Source organism: Mustela erminea, chromosome 3 (genome assembly GCF_009829155.1).
Source record: "Mustela erminea isolate mMusErm1 chromosome 3, mMusErm1.Pri, whole genome shotgun sequence".
Taxonomy (NCBI): domain Eukaryota; kingdom Metazoa; phylum Chordata; class Mammalia; order Carnivora; family Mustelidae; genus Mustela; species Mustela erminea.
In genome coordinates, this window is record NC_045616.1 from 128,242,097 (window position 1) to 128,254,204 (window position 12,108).

General features: G+C 37.2%; 1 protein-coding gene across 2 annotated transcripts in view; it reads left to right on the forward strand.

Annotated features, from left to right (window-relative positions):
- EMB (embigin) overlaps positions 1 to 9,033 on the forward strand; it is a 46,345-nt gene extending 37,312 nt beyond the window's left edge. For both annotated transcript variants that reach the window (XM_032337444.1, XM_032337443.1), the window contains 5 exons: positions 259 to 386; positions 2,693 to 2,972; positions 3,738 to 3,771; positions 7,894 to 7,948; positions 8,749 to 9,033. In XM_032337444.1, coding sequence (XP_032193335.1) covers positions 259 to 386; positions 2,693 to 2,972; positions 3,738 to 3,771; positions 7,894 to 7,948; positions 8,749 to 8,766 — 515 coding nt within the window. In that variant the 3' untranslated portion in view covers positions 8,767 to 9,033. The remainder of the gene's footprint in view (positions 1 to 258; positions 387 to 2,692; positions 2,973 to 3,737; positions 3,772 to 7,893; positions 7,949 to 8,748) is intronic.
- The last annotated feature ends 3,075 nt before the right edge of the window (positions 9,034 to 12,108 follow it).

Consider the following 12,108-nt stretch of genomic DNA (forward strand, 5'->3'; position numbering starts at 1 on the left):
TGTTTCATGGTGATAGATAGTAGGTACCTGTGTGGTGAGCTTAACATGTAGACCGCTATGCTGTACACCTGGAACTAATGCAATACTGTGTGCCAACTATACTCCCAATTAAAAAAAAAGTTTCACATTATATGAAATTAAAATTATATAAAGAAAATCATGCTGATGAGAACATGGAAGGGGAATTTGTCTTCAATTTTAATACATGTCCCTATTCAAACTCTTACATTAACATATATTTCTCTAAATTTTTCTTAGTCCCTGAAGTTCAAAGAAAAAACAAACCATTGATCACTTACGTGGGGGATTCCGTTGTCTTGGTGTGTAAATGCCAACACTGTGCTCCTTTAAATTGGACCTGGTACAGTGGTAATAGGAGTGTACAGGTAAGATCATATTTCTGTGATTTGAAGAAAACAAAATTCATTTATTTATAAATGAATTTATAAATTTTATTTATAATTTTAAATTTTAAATTTTATTTCATAAATAATATTATTAACAGACTCAGAATTCCTAGGACTATTTGTACTTCCATTATCTTATTATTTAGTATGTCTTCATGAAGCAAGAACCGTGGAGTTGTCCTACCTTTCATGTTTTTAGCGTCTTATGTTACACATCTGAAGAGACTCTTAATGTGTTATTAACCAGTACTTTGTTTTTTAGATTTAGCAACTTACTTAAATTTTTTGAAAGGAAGTTATCATTCATTTTTAGTTGATGAGTTTAGAAATAACCCTAACAAAAACATTCTTTTTTCTTATCATTCCATGAAAGTATCTAGAAAAAAAAAAGGTAGGTTTATTTTCCAACTTCTGACTCTGGAAACATTTGTGAAAGAATTTAATACAATGATGACATTTGAGAAAAGAATGAAAATTTGCTAACTTAAACCTAGGTCTTGGGTTCTTTCAGTAAGTGTCATTGGCCTCTTTTGGCCTTCCAGAATCCAAAGGGAGGCCAAATACTTTACACTCCCACTAAAGAATTAATGGCTATTCAAAGAGCTAAGAATAATAAGAAATAATAATAAGAAATAATAAGAAAATCATGAGTATTCAGAAAATCATTCCTCACTTTCTTTCTTCCTCCCAAAGAGCTTCTAATAGCAGGGAAATTAAGGACATTGTCTTTCACAGGACACCTGTCTATTGCTTTGGTACTAATGAGCATTGAAATTAAAGTCCTGCAATGGCAAGCTATAATTCTAGGAGGGACAGACAGTATGAGACTGTGTAGATCTTACAAGGAAATAGTAGGTTCCTTAGACAAAATTGATAATGCCATACACCGTTGAAGGGACCAGAGGAAGAGACTTAAAAGGGAGAGTGACTGATCCTGTGGTAACGCTGGTTTGAGTGTTCAAAGAAATCTCCAAATCACTTAGGAACAGACCTAAATCCTTAATATTTCTGCTTCATTTCTTATTGATGATTAGGAAAGGCAATCATTTTAAGTAGGTAAATATTAACAAACATATATGTGAATTTATAATGATAAATATCATTTGTAGTGGCTTGAAATAAGCCCAATTTATTTGTTTATATGTGATACTGTGCAAAAAAAAAAAAAACCTAAATCTAATTGTATTAAACTCTTATAATGTGGTCTGTGTTTCTCTCCATTTGCTGTCCTAATTTGCTCTCCATTTGGCCCTAAGCATGAGTCATATTGAGATGTGAGGAAAGTGTAGGGCTGTGAGAACAGGTTACAACGTTAAGTCAAGTGTTTTTTTCAAAATGGAGACTAACCATTCGGAGGTGATGCCTCCGAATCACCTGGGGTGCCTGCGAAACATGCATGGCTTTGAGGTATCAGCTCCGAGTTAGAGAGGGTACACTTGAACAAGCATCTCAGACAGTGGCTGGGCACAGGGAGCCAGGTCACTTTAATTTGTCGGCGGGGAAGGCAAATAATAAACTCACAGACTATCCTTCATCCGAAAACCTCCAAGAATATTTGTATGCAGATCAGCATTTATTGAGCAGTGCTGCTGAGTGACAGCACAGTGAAAGCATCAAATAGCCTGAGAATAAGTTTTAATTTAAACGGATTAAATAACTCAGCTCCCAAAAGCTTAGTATGCCTCTGAAGAGGCTGGGGAAAATCCAGTGAATCTCAGGAGGCAGCTTACTTGAGAAAGAAAGAAACTCAGATACGAGAAGACAGGTGTGCAGAAGACCACAGATCCGGGCTCACAGTGGATTTCTACCATTCCCGCTCCACCAGCCTCACGGGCCTGGAGATTTCATCCTCATTTCCAGTCTGAGGAACTCCCAGTGCCAGGAGCCAGTGATCTTCCTTTGTAGGAATGAACACATCTAATAGCTTCATTCATTCATTAATTCAGGAGTTGATTTGATGTGTGCCTGCTCTTGTGAAGGAGGAAGTAGTTTGAACAGCTAGTCGGGATTAGATCGAGAAACCCAGAGGGCTGGGATTTTTCTGTATCTTTGATTCGAATATTTACCTGCGATGCTCTACACTATAGTTTCAAACAAGGAGTACTTAGCACTGAAAATACTCCTTCCCTTTGCTACCTTTGGGAGATGAAGCTCTTAGACTCTGTTATGTAAACTTCTCATAAACTTTACTATGCCTTACAGCTTTTGCTCAGAACTCGATCATTTAGGACGTGTGTCTTTTATGCAATATGATAGGAATGCATTTTGATGTTTTCTTGTATTAGGTTCCTCTTGATGTTCACATGAATGATAAGTATGCAATCAATGGAACAAACGCGAATGAAACAAGGCTTAAGATAATGCAGCTTTCAGAAGACGATAAAGGATCTTATTGGTGCCATGCAATGTTCCAGTTGGGCGAGAGCCAAGAAAGTGTTGAACTGGTTGTGATAAGTTATTTGGTGCCCCTCAAACCATTTCTTGGAATAGTTGTTGAAGTTATTCTTTTAGTGGCTATTATTCTGTTTTGTGAAATGCACACCCAAAAGAAAAAGATGCATACAGGTAAGATTTCCTTTTTTAGATAATGTTCTTATGTTTAGATTTAATATATTATAATGGCTTTAGAGTTTGAGGGAAATATCTAACTTCTGTTATTTGGAGTGGTATTCATTTAACATTAATGGTGACAGTGCTGTGAGCTTATATTGACGGTCTTTGTTTCAACTTCTTAAGAAATTTTAGTATGAAAATATACTTTTTCTCCTTTTTTTTGGTGTTACTGGTACCTAAACACGAAATAGGTGATACATGCTTTGGTATTAGGATATTAGAAGATTCCATGATAGCTTAACGTAAAAGATCTCAAAGACAAACAGTCTTTTCCTTAGATAACTCACTTAAAGATATTTTATCAAACATTCTGGAGTTCTCATAAGAGAGACATTGTCTGGTCAGTTCTGTTTTTGTAGCATGTGCTTGATAGACTGCAGGTTGAGAAACCAATAGTCCCCTAAGAAAAGTTATCTTACATTCTGTATTCTTTTCTGATTTTGTACGAGATTTTTAGTAACTTAAAGAAATACAGGTCAATCAGTCTGATTTTGAAAATTGCAGGCACTAGACTATGCTCGATCAAAATTGCAGGTAAGGTCTGGAGAGCAGGGAAGGAAAATGTGATGGACGTGCGGCATCTCACGTTGTATGTCTCTCTCATTCCAAAGAGGGAAACCACACATTGCATTCTTAACATGGGGAACGTTGAATTCAACATACATGCTCCATAAGAATAATGAACCAATCTTAATGAATTCCTATTTTGTTATACAGATGATGGGAAAGAATTTGAACAAGTTGAACAGTTGTAAGTATAACTTTTACAGATTAATTTTCACTTGAGTAAAATACAGATAAATATGGATTTGAATAAAAAGTTTGTGGTTAGACTAGGTATTTACTCCAAAGATACAGAGGCAATGATTGGAAGGGGCATCTGCCCTCCAGTGTTTATAGCAGCAATAGCCAAACTACCTCTGTCCATTGACAGAGGAATGGATGAAGATGTGGTATATATAGTCAATGGAACATTCCTCAGCCATCAGAGAGGTGACATCTTACCATTTACATCACCGTGGATTGAACTGCAGGGTATTATGCTGGGTGAAATAAGTCAATCAGAGAAAGACAATTATCATATGGTTTCATTCATATGTGGAATATAAGGACTAGCACAGAGGATCATAGGGACAGGGAGGGAAAACTGAATGGAAAGAAGTCAGAAACGGAGACAAACCATGAGAGCCTCTTTTTTTTTTTTAAGAGTTTATTTATTTATTCATGAGGGACAGAGAGAGAGGCAGAGGGAGAAGCAGGCTCCCCATTGAGCAGGGAGCCCCATTCAGGACTCAGTCCCTGGACCCCAGGATCGTGACCTGAGCCGAAGGCAGATGCTTAACCATCTGAGCCACCCAGGCACCCCACCATGAGAGACTCTTAACTATAGGATACAAACCGAGGGTTGCCAGAACGGGAGGGGGGTGGGAGGAGGGGTAACTGGGGGATGGGCATTAAGGAGGGCACGTGATGTGATGAACACTGGGTGTTCTATGGAACTGATGAGTTGTTGAAGTCTATATCTTTTTTTTTTTTTTTAAGATTTTACTTATCCACTTGACAGAGAGAGATCACAAGTAGGCAGAGAGGCAGGCAGAGAGAGAGGGGGGGAAGCAGGCTCCTCGCTGAGCAGAGAGCCCGACGTGGGGCTTGATCCCAGGACCCCGGGATCACAACCCGAGCCGAAAGCAGAGGCTTTAACCCACTGAGCCACCCAGGCGCCCCTGAAGTCTATATCTAAAACAAATGATGTCCTATATGTTGGCTAGCTGAATTTATTTATTTATTTTAAGATTTTGCATATTTATTTGAGAAAGAGAAGACAGAGAGAGAGAACCAAGGGGAGGCGGGTAGAGGCAGAGACCCTAGGACCATGACCTGAGCCCGAAGGCAGATGCTTAATTGACTGGAGCTACCCAGGCGCCCTGGCTAATTGAATTTAAATTTAAAAAAAAAAAAGTTTGCTATTAGGACAAAACCACAAGAGTATATTATGTGTGTGTTATTTTTTGTATACCTCTATGTTGAAGAGAGGCATGTGGAGTTTACCTGTCTACATTAGGATCCCCCCTCTACCATTCATTCACTTTTTACCTCTCTGTGCTTCAATTTTGCCTGCAACAAAATGACTTTAATTATAGTATTTGCTTTATAAGTCTTTTGGATTAAATGATACTCTGTATGTAAATATGCTTAGCATAGGCTTTGATGCACAGGGGTGTTCAATAATCATAAGGAAGTATTATTTGTATAAGTCAGTAATTCTTAACCCTGGCTATATTTTTGGTCACTTAGGATGGTCTTTAAAAATACAGTTACTCAGAATTTACTGGATCTCCTGGATCAGAACCTCTGGGATTGGTACCTGGACATCTGGATTTCTTTAAAATGTCTATCCCTGATTTTAAGTCTCTTAAGTCTTTTATGTGTTTTGAAAGAAAACATATTGTGTCCCAGGTTCACTTGACAGCCGCTTTGTTCAGAGTGGAACATGAGGAGGGCTGAGAAGAAAATTATCTGGGGTATAATTCAGTTTGGTGAAGATGGGAGTGACTAGACTAGTTCCTCTCGGCAGAGGATTGAGCGTGGAATCCAGAGATGGAGCTGCGTGAGACTGGGATTCAAGTCTGAGTAACGTAGCTGAGGGTTGGACCAGGAAAAGGAGATCAGGTTAAAGAAGCTGGAAGAAACATAGGAAACGGAAGGTCTGAGCCAATTTAACCAACACAGAATGGCACCTGGAGTTTATCTTCAAACGGCCAGCACAGGTTCTGAGTGTGGTCTCTAGCCATGGGCAAAGAGCAGGAGTGGGGTGGCCAGCTATCATTTAGAGATTTGTAGACATTAGTCACATAGTTATTTTTATTCAGTTCACATATCGCAGGTAAAATAAATCAACAAAATATGAGCTTCTACAGTCAGGTCATCTATCAGGAGTTCTGTAACCTCCGATAGGAGAAACAAACAATGTTGTCTTGGCATCAACTCTTAGAGTTGGAAGGAAGCTGCACCTCTTTCTGGTGAACTTGGACATTCAGTTTATGGTGCTTTGAATGTTTCATCTTTTTGATTCCCAGGTACTGATTCCCATTCTTAAACTTGGAGTCATATAAAAAATAAGACAGTCATTCAGATATTTCAAACAGTTACAGCCTTGCTCAAATGCTGTTTTCCAGCTCAGCTCTCCCAATGTTTCTGGCCATTCATTCCCTTGCAGTCACATCTGGAGGCGGCTCCTGTCTCGGTGGATTCTGGTTCGTCTAAGACACACCCTGAAAGGGTAGCACCAGAACACTATGGAGTAGACTTACCAAATCTTAATTTAATTTTCATTTATGTAGCTTATCCTAATTTAAAAATATTTTTAAGGTTTTTTCCTAGAATTCCTTAGGAGGAATGCCAAACTGATTCAATCTACAGTAGAAATGATTTAAATGGGATAGCGTACATAATATTCTCTACCCGGTACTGTTCCACAGACAGCACTAGAGTGTTAAAGTTTTTAGTTTATTTCTTATTTCAATATCTTTAGATTTAATACAAGTATCAAGGGCACATGAACTCATATGCAGCAACCTTTTTACCAGTGTTCTTTTAGAATTTTTAGTTAGCAATGCACTTTTTTTTCTTTAAAGTAATCCCTATACCCAACATGGGGTTCTAAAATTTTTAGTTAGGAGATAAATTTTTCTTGATAGAATATATAATATATATTAATATATTAATATACTATATATATAATATAGTATAGTGTAATATAATAATATATAGTATATAATGTGATAGTATTATTAGTATGCTTTCTATTTTATACTATATTAATAGTATAAAGGGACACCCGGGTGGCTTAGTTGGTTAAGCATCTGCCTTCGACTCAGGTCATGATCCCAGGGTCCTGGGACCAAGTCCTCAGCAGGAAGTCTGCTTCTCCCTCTCCCTCTCCTGCTCCCCCTGCTTATGCTCTCTCTCTCTGACAAATAAATAAATAACATCTTTTTAAAAATTATATAAAATAATAGAATATAATATAGTATAATAATACTATAAATATAAATATATATATACTATAAATATAAATATATATATATTTATCATTACATTTTCTATATAATGCATATATGTTTAGATGTCAGGAAGAGTCATAGAGTTCCCTGATGAAAATAAATCTTAAAAGCAGTGCTAAATGTGTAACATCAAAACAACCTGTAACTTCAGATATTTCAATGAGGAGCTCATTCGTTTATTTGATCCACTCATATATTTAATCCATATAAGCTCACCTGCTGGCTTCTCCCCCAAATTTGAATTAGGTGGTTGAATTTACTTTCTAATGGTGATAGCTTAATGAGCTCAGGCCTGCCCGTAAAACCTAGAAGGGTGTTCATTATGCACTCTTGTTACCCAGTTTAGTCATTCTTGTCTTAAGAATCTGAAGGTCACATTTGTAGTCTTGCCCCGATGTGCACTGTATAGACAACCACATTTAACCTCTAATTCACTGTAATAAACATGTCAGATCACAGCACCTGTATCTCACATGCTGGCAGAACTTCTGCTTGGCTGTTATCTTGCCGGCCTCAAAACTCCTCACAAGTTATGGCCATATACCTAAGTCTCATTCATGCTGGGGGAGAAGCCGTTTTCCCTCTGCATAAAATAAACAGGACTGGTCACTGTCCTCTGTGGCAACAGTTCTTCTCTAAAGCAATGCTAGAAAAACAATATCAACATTATGAGTAAAACATTTTTAGGAAAAATTAATGATCTCTATTGACTTTTATGTTTTAACCTGATGGCCACGATATAGATGATGTTTTGACTTGATTTAGTGCAGTGTAAATACTTCGTGATTTTCTTTTTGTTTTCCTTACAGGAAATCAGACGATAGCAACGGCATAGAAAATAATGCCCCCAGGCACAGAAAAAATGTAAGTTACTTCCAAGTGATATTCTTTTCTTTTTTAAAGATTTTATTTATTTATTTGAAAGACAGAGATCACAAGTAGGCAGAAAGGCAGGCAGAGAGAGAGGAAGGGAAGCAGGTTCCCTGCTGAGCAGAGCGGAGAGCCTGATGTGGGGCTCGATCCCAGGACCCTGAGATCATGACCTGAGCCGAAGGCCGAGGCTTTAACCCACTGAGCCACCCAGGCACCCCTCCAAATGATATTCTAAATAAAAGGTAAAATTCCTTATACACAGACTATTATCCCAGCTACATTTTTTGGTTTCATATGAGATCTAGTCATTCACTAAGGGTTTGAATATAGTTGTTTAGAATATTATGGGAGAAAATATATAGTTATACAAACATAAATGACACCTTTTTTCTATCAGAGAACATGTAGCAACCAATCTAAAAATATATCTTCTGTACCACCTATATATATGTATATATATTTGTCACCACGGGCTAGTTCCTTCTACTTTTCATAGTCCCCCCCCCCCCCGCTTAGGTTTTCTGGATTCTCCTTTCTTTAAATTCTCATATACTCCCATATATTGGGGAATATGAACAAATCCACAGTAGCTTATTTCCTTTACTGATTAGAATAAAAATATTCAGAGTTGATCAACATTTTCCCCCCAAGTATTTAGAAAACAGATACTGTTAGTTTCAGCAGTGATTTGGATCACTCCTTCCTAGCACTTTTTGCTTTGCTAAAGTGATGAAAGTTATAGAATAATCAGGACATACTAATTATGTTTCCTTATGCTTTATTTAACTCAGGAAGCTATGAGCCAGTGAAAGCAAAACATCATGTCAAGAGTAATGGGAAGATGTATAGTTTCTACTTCAGCTTTGTTTATGTTTCCTGTGAAGAACATCTGAGTTTTTATTTTTACAAGGATGAAAAGTTTATGCGATATGCTCAGCAGTAGTTTTGCAATAATACATGCTATCTCAGATCCAAAGATATATTTTCCTTCTGTGATTATTTTACATTAAAGCAAGGTAAATCATATTAAATATGTTCTATGAGCTATAACCCAGGATAACTAATTTCATCTTGGTCATCAAGGGATGCACAGAAGAGATACCAGCAAAACCAGTTAGTAGTACATGAACTAATGTCATTCAAGACCTGTGTATAACCAAAGAATTCATTAAAGAGAAAACTTTTGCCACTTGCCTTGTTTTTTTTTTCCAATTATGCTTACTATGTATAGAAATATTTGTAATAATTTTCATGTAATGTTCACCCTCTGTCATATTGGATAAAAACATCTTTATTAGGAAATGAATACGTTCTGCCTTTGCTAATGATTTGCAATCTGCAGAAGAAAAACATACATTTCCTCCACGAATACTGGTTTAAGGCAAGGAAATATAACCATATACTTGCCCCAAATCGCCTATCATACAAAAATATGTTTCCCAATCTTTGTCCTACTCATTTCCATTACTTATACACACTAGGGAAAAGTGACTTTTAGCCTTTATGTAGAGCATTTTTTAAACGCCATGGGTTTCAGATTTCTTAAGTTACACCAGGCATTAACGCTGTGGGTACAGGTCTCTGTAGTCATAATATTGCCCTGCTACAGGGATGCCTCTGTGGTTCATGGTTTCCTGGTATCTTTGACTGGTATCTGGTGTCCTGATACCCATGGATGGCTAAAAACCTAAAAATGCATTATTAGTGCTTTATAGTGATGATTTCTTTGTTCAAAATCCAGAAGTACTAAATAATTCTTCTCTGTTGTTGCAAAGGCCCTAGACTTTTCTTCGAAATTAAGATAGTTTCTATTGCATATATAACTGTAATACTTTATCAAATCCCTGAAACCAAATCAAATGAAACATGAATAGACAAGAAACACTGTCAGTGGCTTTGCGTGGACTATGAAAATCATACTAGATTGGGTTGAAGACAATGATACGAAGCATGCTGGGTGTCCTTAGTGCTGGTGGGTAGTGTCCTGCAGAGGTCAGAACAATCAGAAGCCAAAGAGGAAGAGTTTGGGATGGTGGCAAGGAGCCCACAATTTTTGGTGACTAGGAGTTCAACATTTGAGAAGAGGTGTTCAATAATTTGGGGAAAAAATACCTTCTAGAAATGTTCACTATGTACTGGCTGAGAAAATAATAAAATTGTAGTAGCAAAAATGATAATTTATATGGCACCTTAACTAATGTTAAAAAATATTACTAATAGGAATAATACACATAAAGTGGCGACTTGGAATCTGCCCATTATTTTGTTGCAGCACTGTTCTGTGTAAAGCGCGTTAACTATATCTGCACATTTTATTGAACTAGAATATATCCCTGAAGTAATGGCAGATTTCGTTTTATTCTTAGTCTTAGAGCCATGAGCCATGCATTGTTTTGGTTTAATACATTATTATTTAAATGATTTTATTTATTCATTAGAAAGAGAGAGAGCATGAGCAGGAGGAGGGGCAGAGGGAGAAGCAGACTCCCTGCTGAGCAGAGAGCCCAATGCAGGAATCAATCCCAGGATCCTGGGGTCATGACCTGAGTCCAAAGCAGATGATTAGCCAACCGAGCCACCTAGGTGCCCAGTTTAATTCATTATTTGATGACATCCTCTTGGATGGTATCTATATGATGGCAGATATCCAGTCAGTTCACTTAATTAATATAAACAATTTGAATTAAGTGAAAAATTAATCAGAACTATTATTTGACTAATTCAATTCAAGATGGTGTATTTATGATTGAATTTCTTAAAACCAAAAATAATTTGTATCTCATATGCAGTATGATTCTGTCCATTTTGCCATACTATTTAGGCTAAGATATTTTTCAAGCAAGAGAAATTGCTGCCCCATGGTAAAACAACCTGAAATAGTTGTATAGTAAATTGAATTTTTAAGTGTCAATGCTTGCTGTTTTTTCCTAGAAAAGGCAATTCATTTCCGTAAGCTTAAGCAGAAAAAGTACTCAGAAAATTAAAGTTGAGTTTTGGCTTTTTAGATTTTCTTTGGAAGAACTTCTGGAAAATTATTTCAGACTCTTAGATGAACAACATAATGCTTCTGTTAACTAACCTCATGTGGAAGATAAATGGATTAAGTCATAATAACCAATTGTAAATTGGCTGAAAATCTGAAAAGCTGAAGTAGGAAATCTGTCCCACGTTATATATTAGCTACTCTGGGAAATTCTATTCATCTTTCCAGCCACCAGGATCTTGCAGAATAAGTAGACCTAATGATGTTTTAAAATTCTCAGATACTTTCATATTCAGTTTATGCTTTAGTGTAAATCTTCTCCAATTATATCTTCCTCTTTTTCCTCAGCGATCTGGTCACTCAGGTCCAAACCCAGAATTTATTGCGGTATTTTCTTCCCCTCTGTTAACTGAGACTCATTAGTTCTGAATCTTTGCTTCTTTGACCTTCTCATTGCCCATCAATCCACCCCCTGCCTTCCCCACCCCACACTCAAAACAGCAACAGCATCAGTCTTGATTTTCCTACCTCGGTCTCATCTTCCTATGAATCCATTTTTTGTATAGCTGCCCGAGTTATCTTTTTAAATACAAATCTTGCTTTGCTAACTTAATATGGAAGCCTCCAGGCCAAACCTCTGCAGGCTTACCTTTGCCATTTCCTAATACTGCAGTTTTCCAAAGGGCTGACCTCTCTCTGGTGTCTTGACTTAGTCTTGACATACAGAGATTCCGTGCAGAATGCTACACTCCTGTGCCCCTCGCATTGACTAACCTGAGTTCAGTTTTCACTACTTTAATCTGACATTACTTCTGGGTGGATCTTTTGTACCCAGTGGGGTGTACATCATGTGATTTGCTCAAATAATTCCACATTTCTTTGTGTTTATTACCCTGTATTATAAATAGACATTTGTCTCTTTCCTAGATTGTGTACTTACCACAGAGAGGATACGTTAGGGATGTCATGAAATGTGTGTTGAGTAGAGAAATGTGTTAGTAAAAATCAAATTTCATTAATTTAGAACAATCTAAATTGTGACATCAGAATTAAAATAACCGGGGTGTGTGGGTGGCTGAGTCGGTTGAGCGACAGACTTGGTTTTGGCTCAGGTCACGATCTCAGGGTTGTGAGATCAAGCCCTGGGTCGGGCTCTGCTCTCAGCATG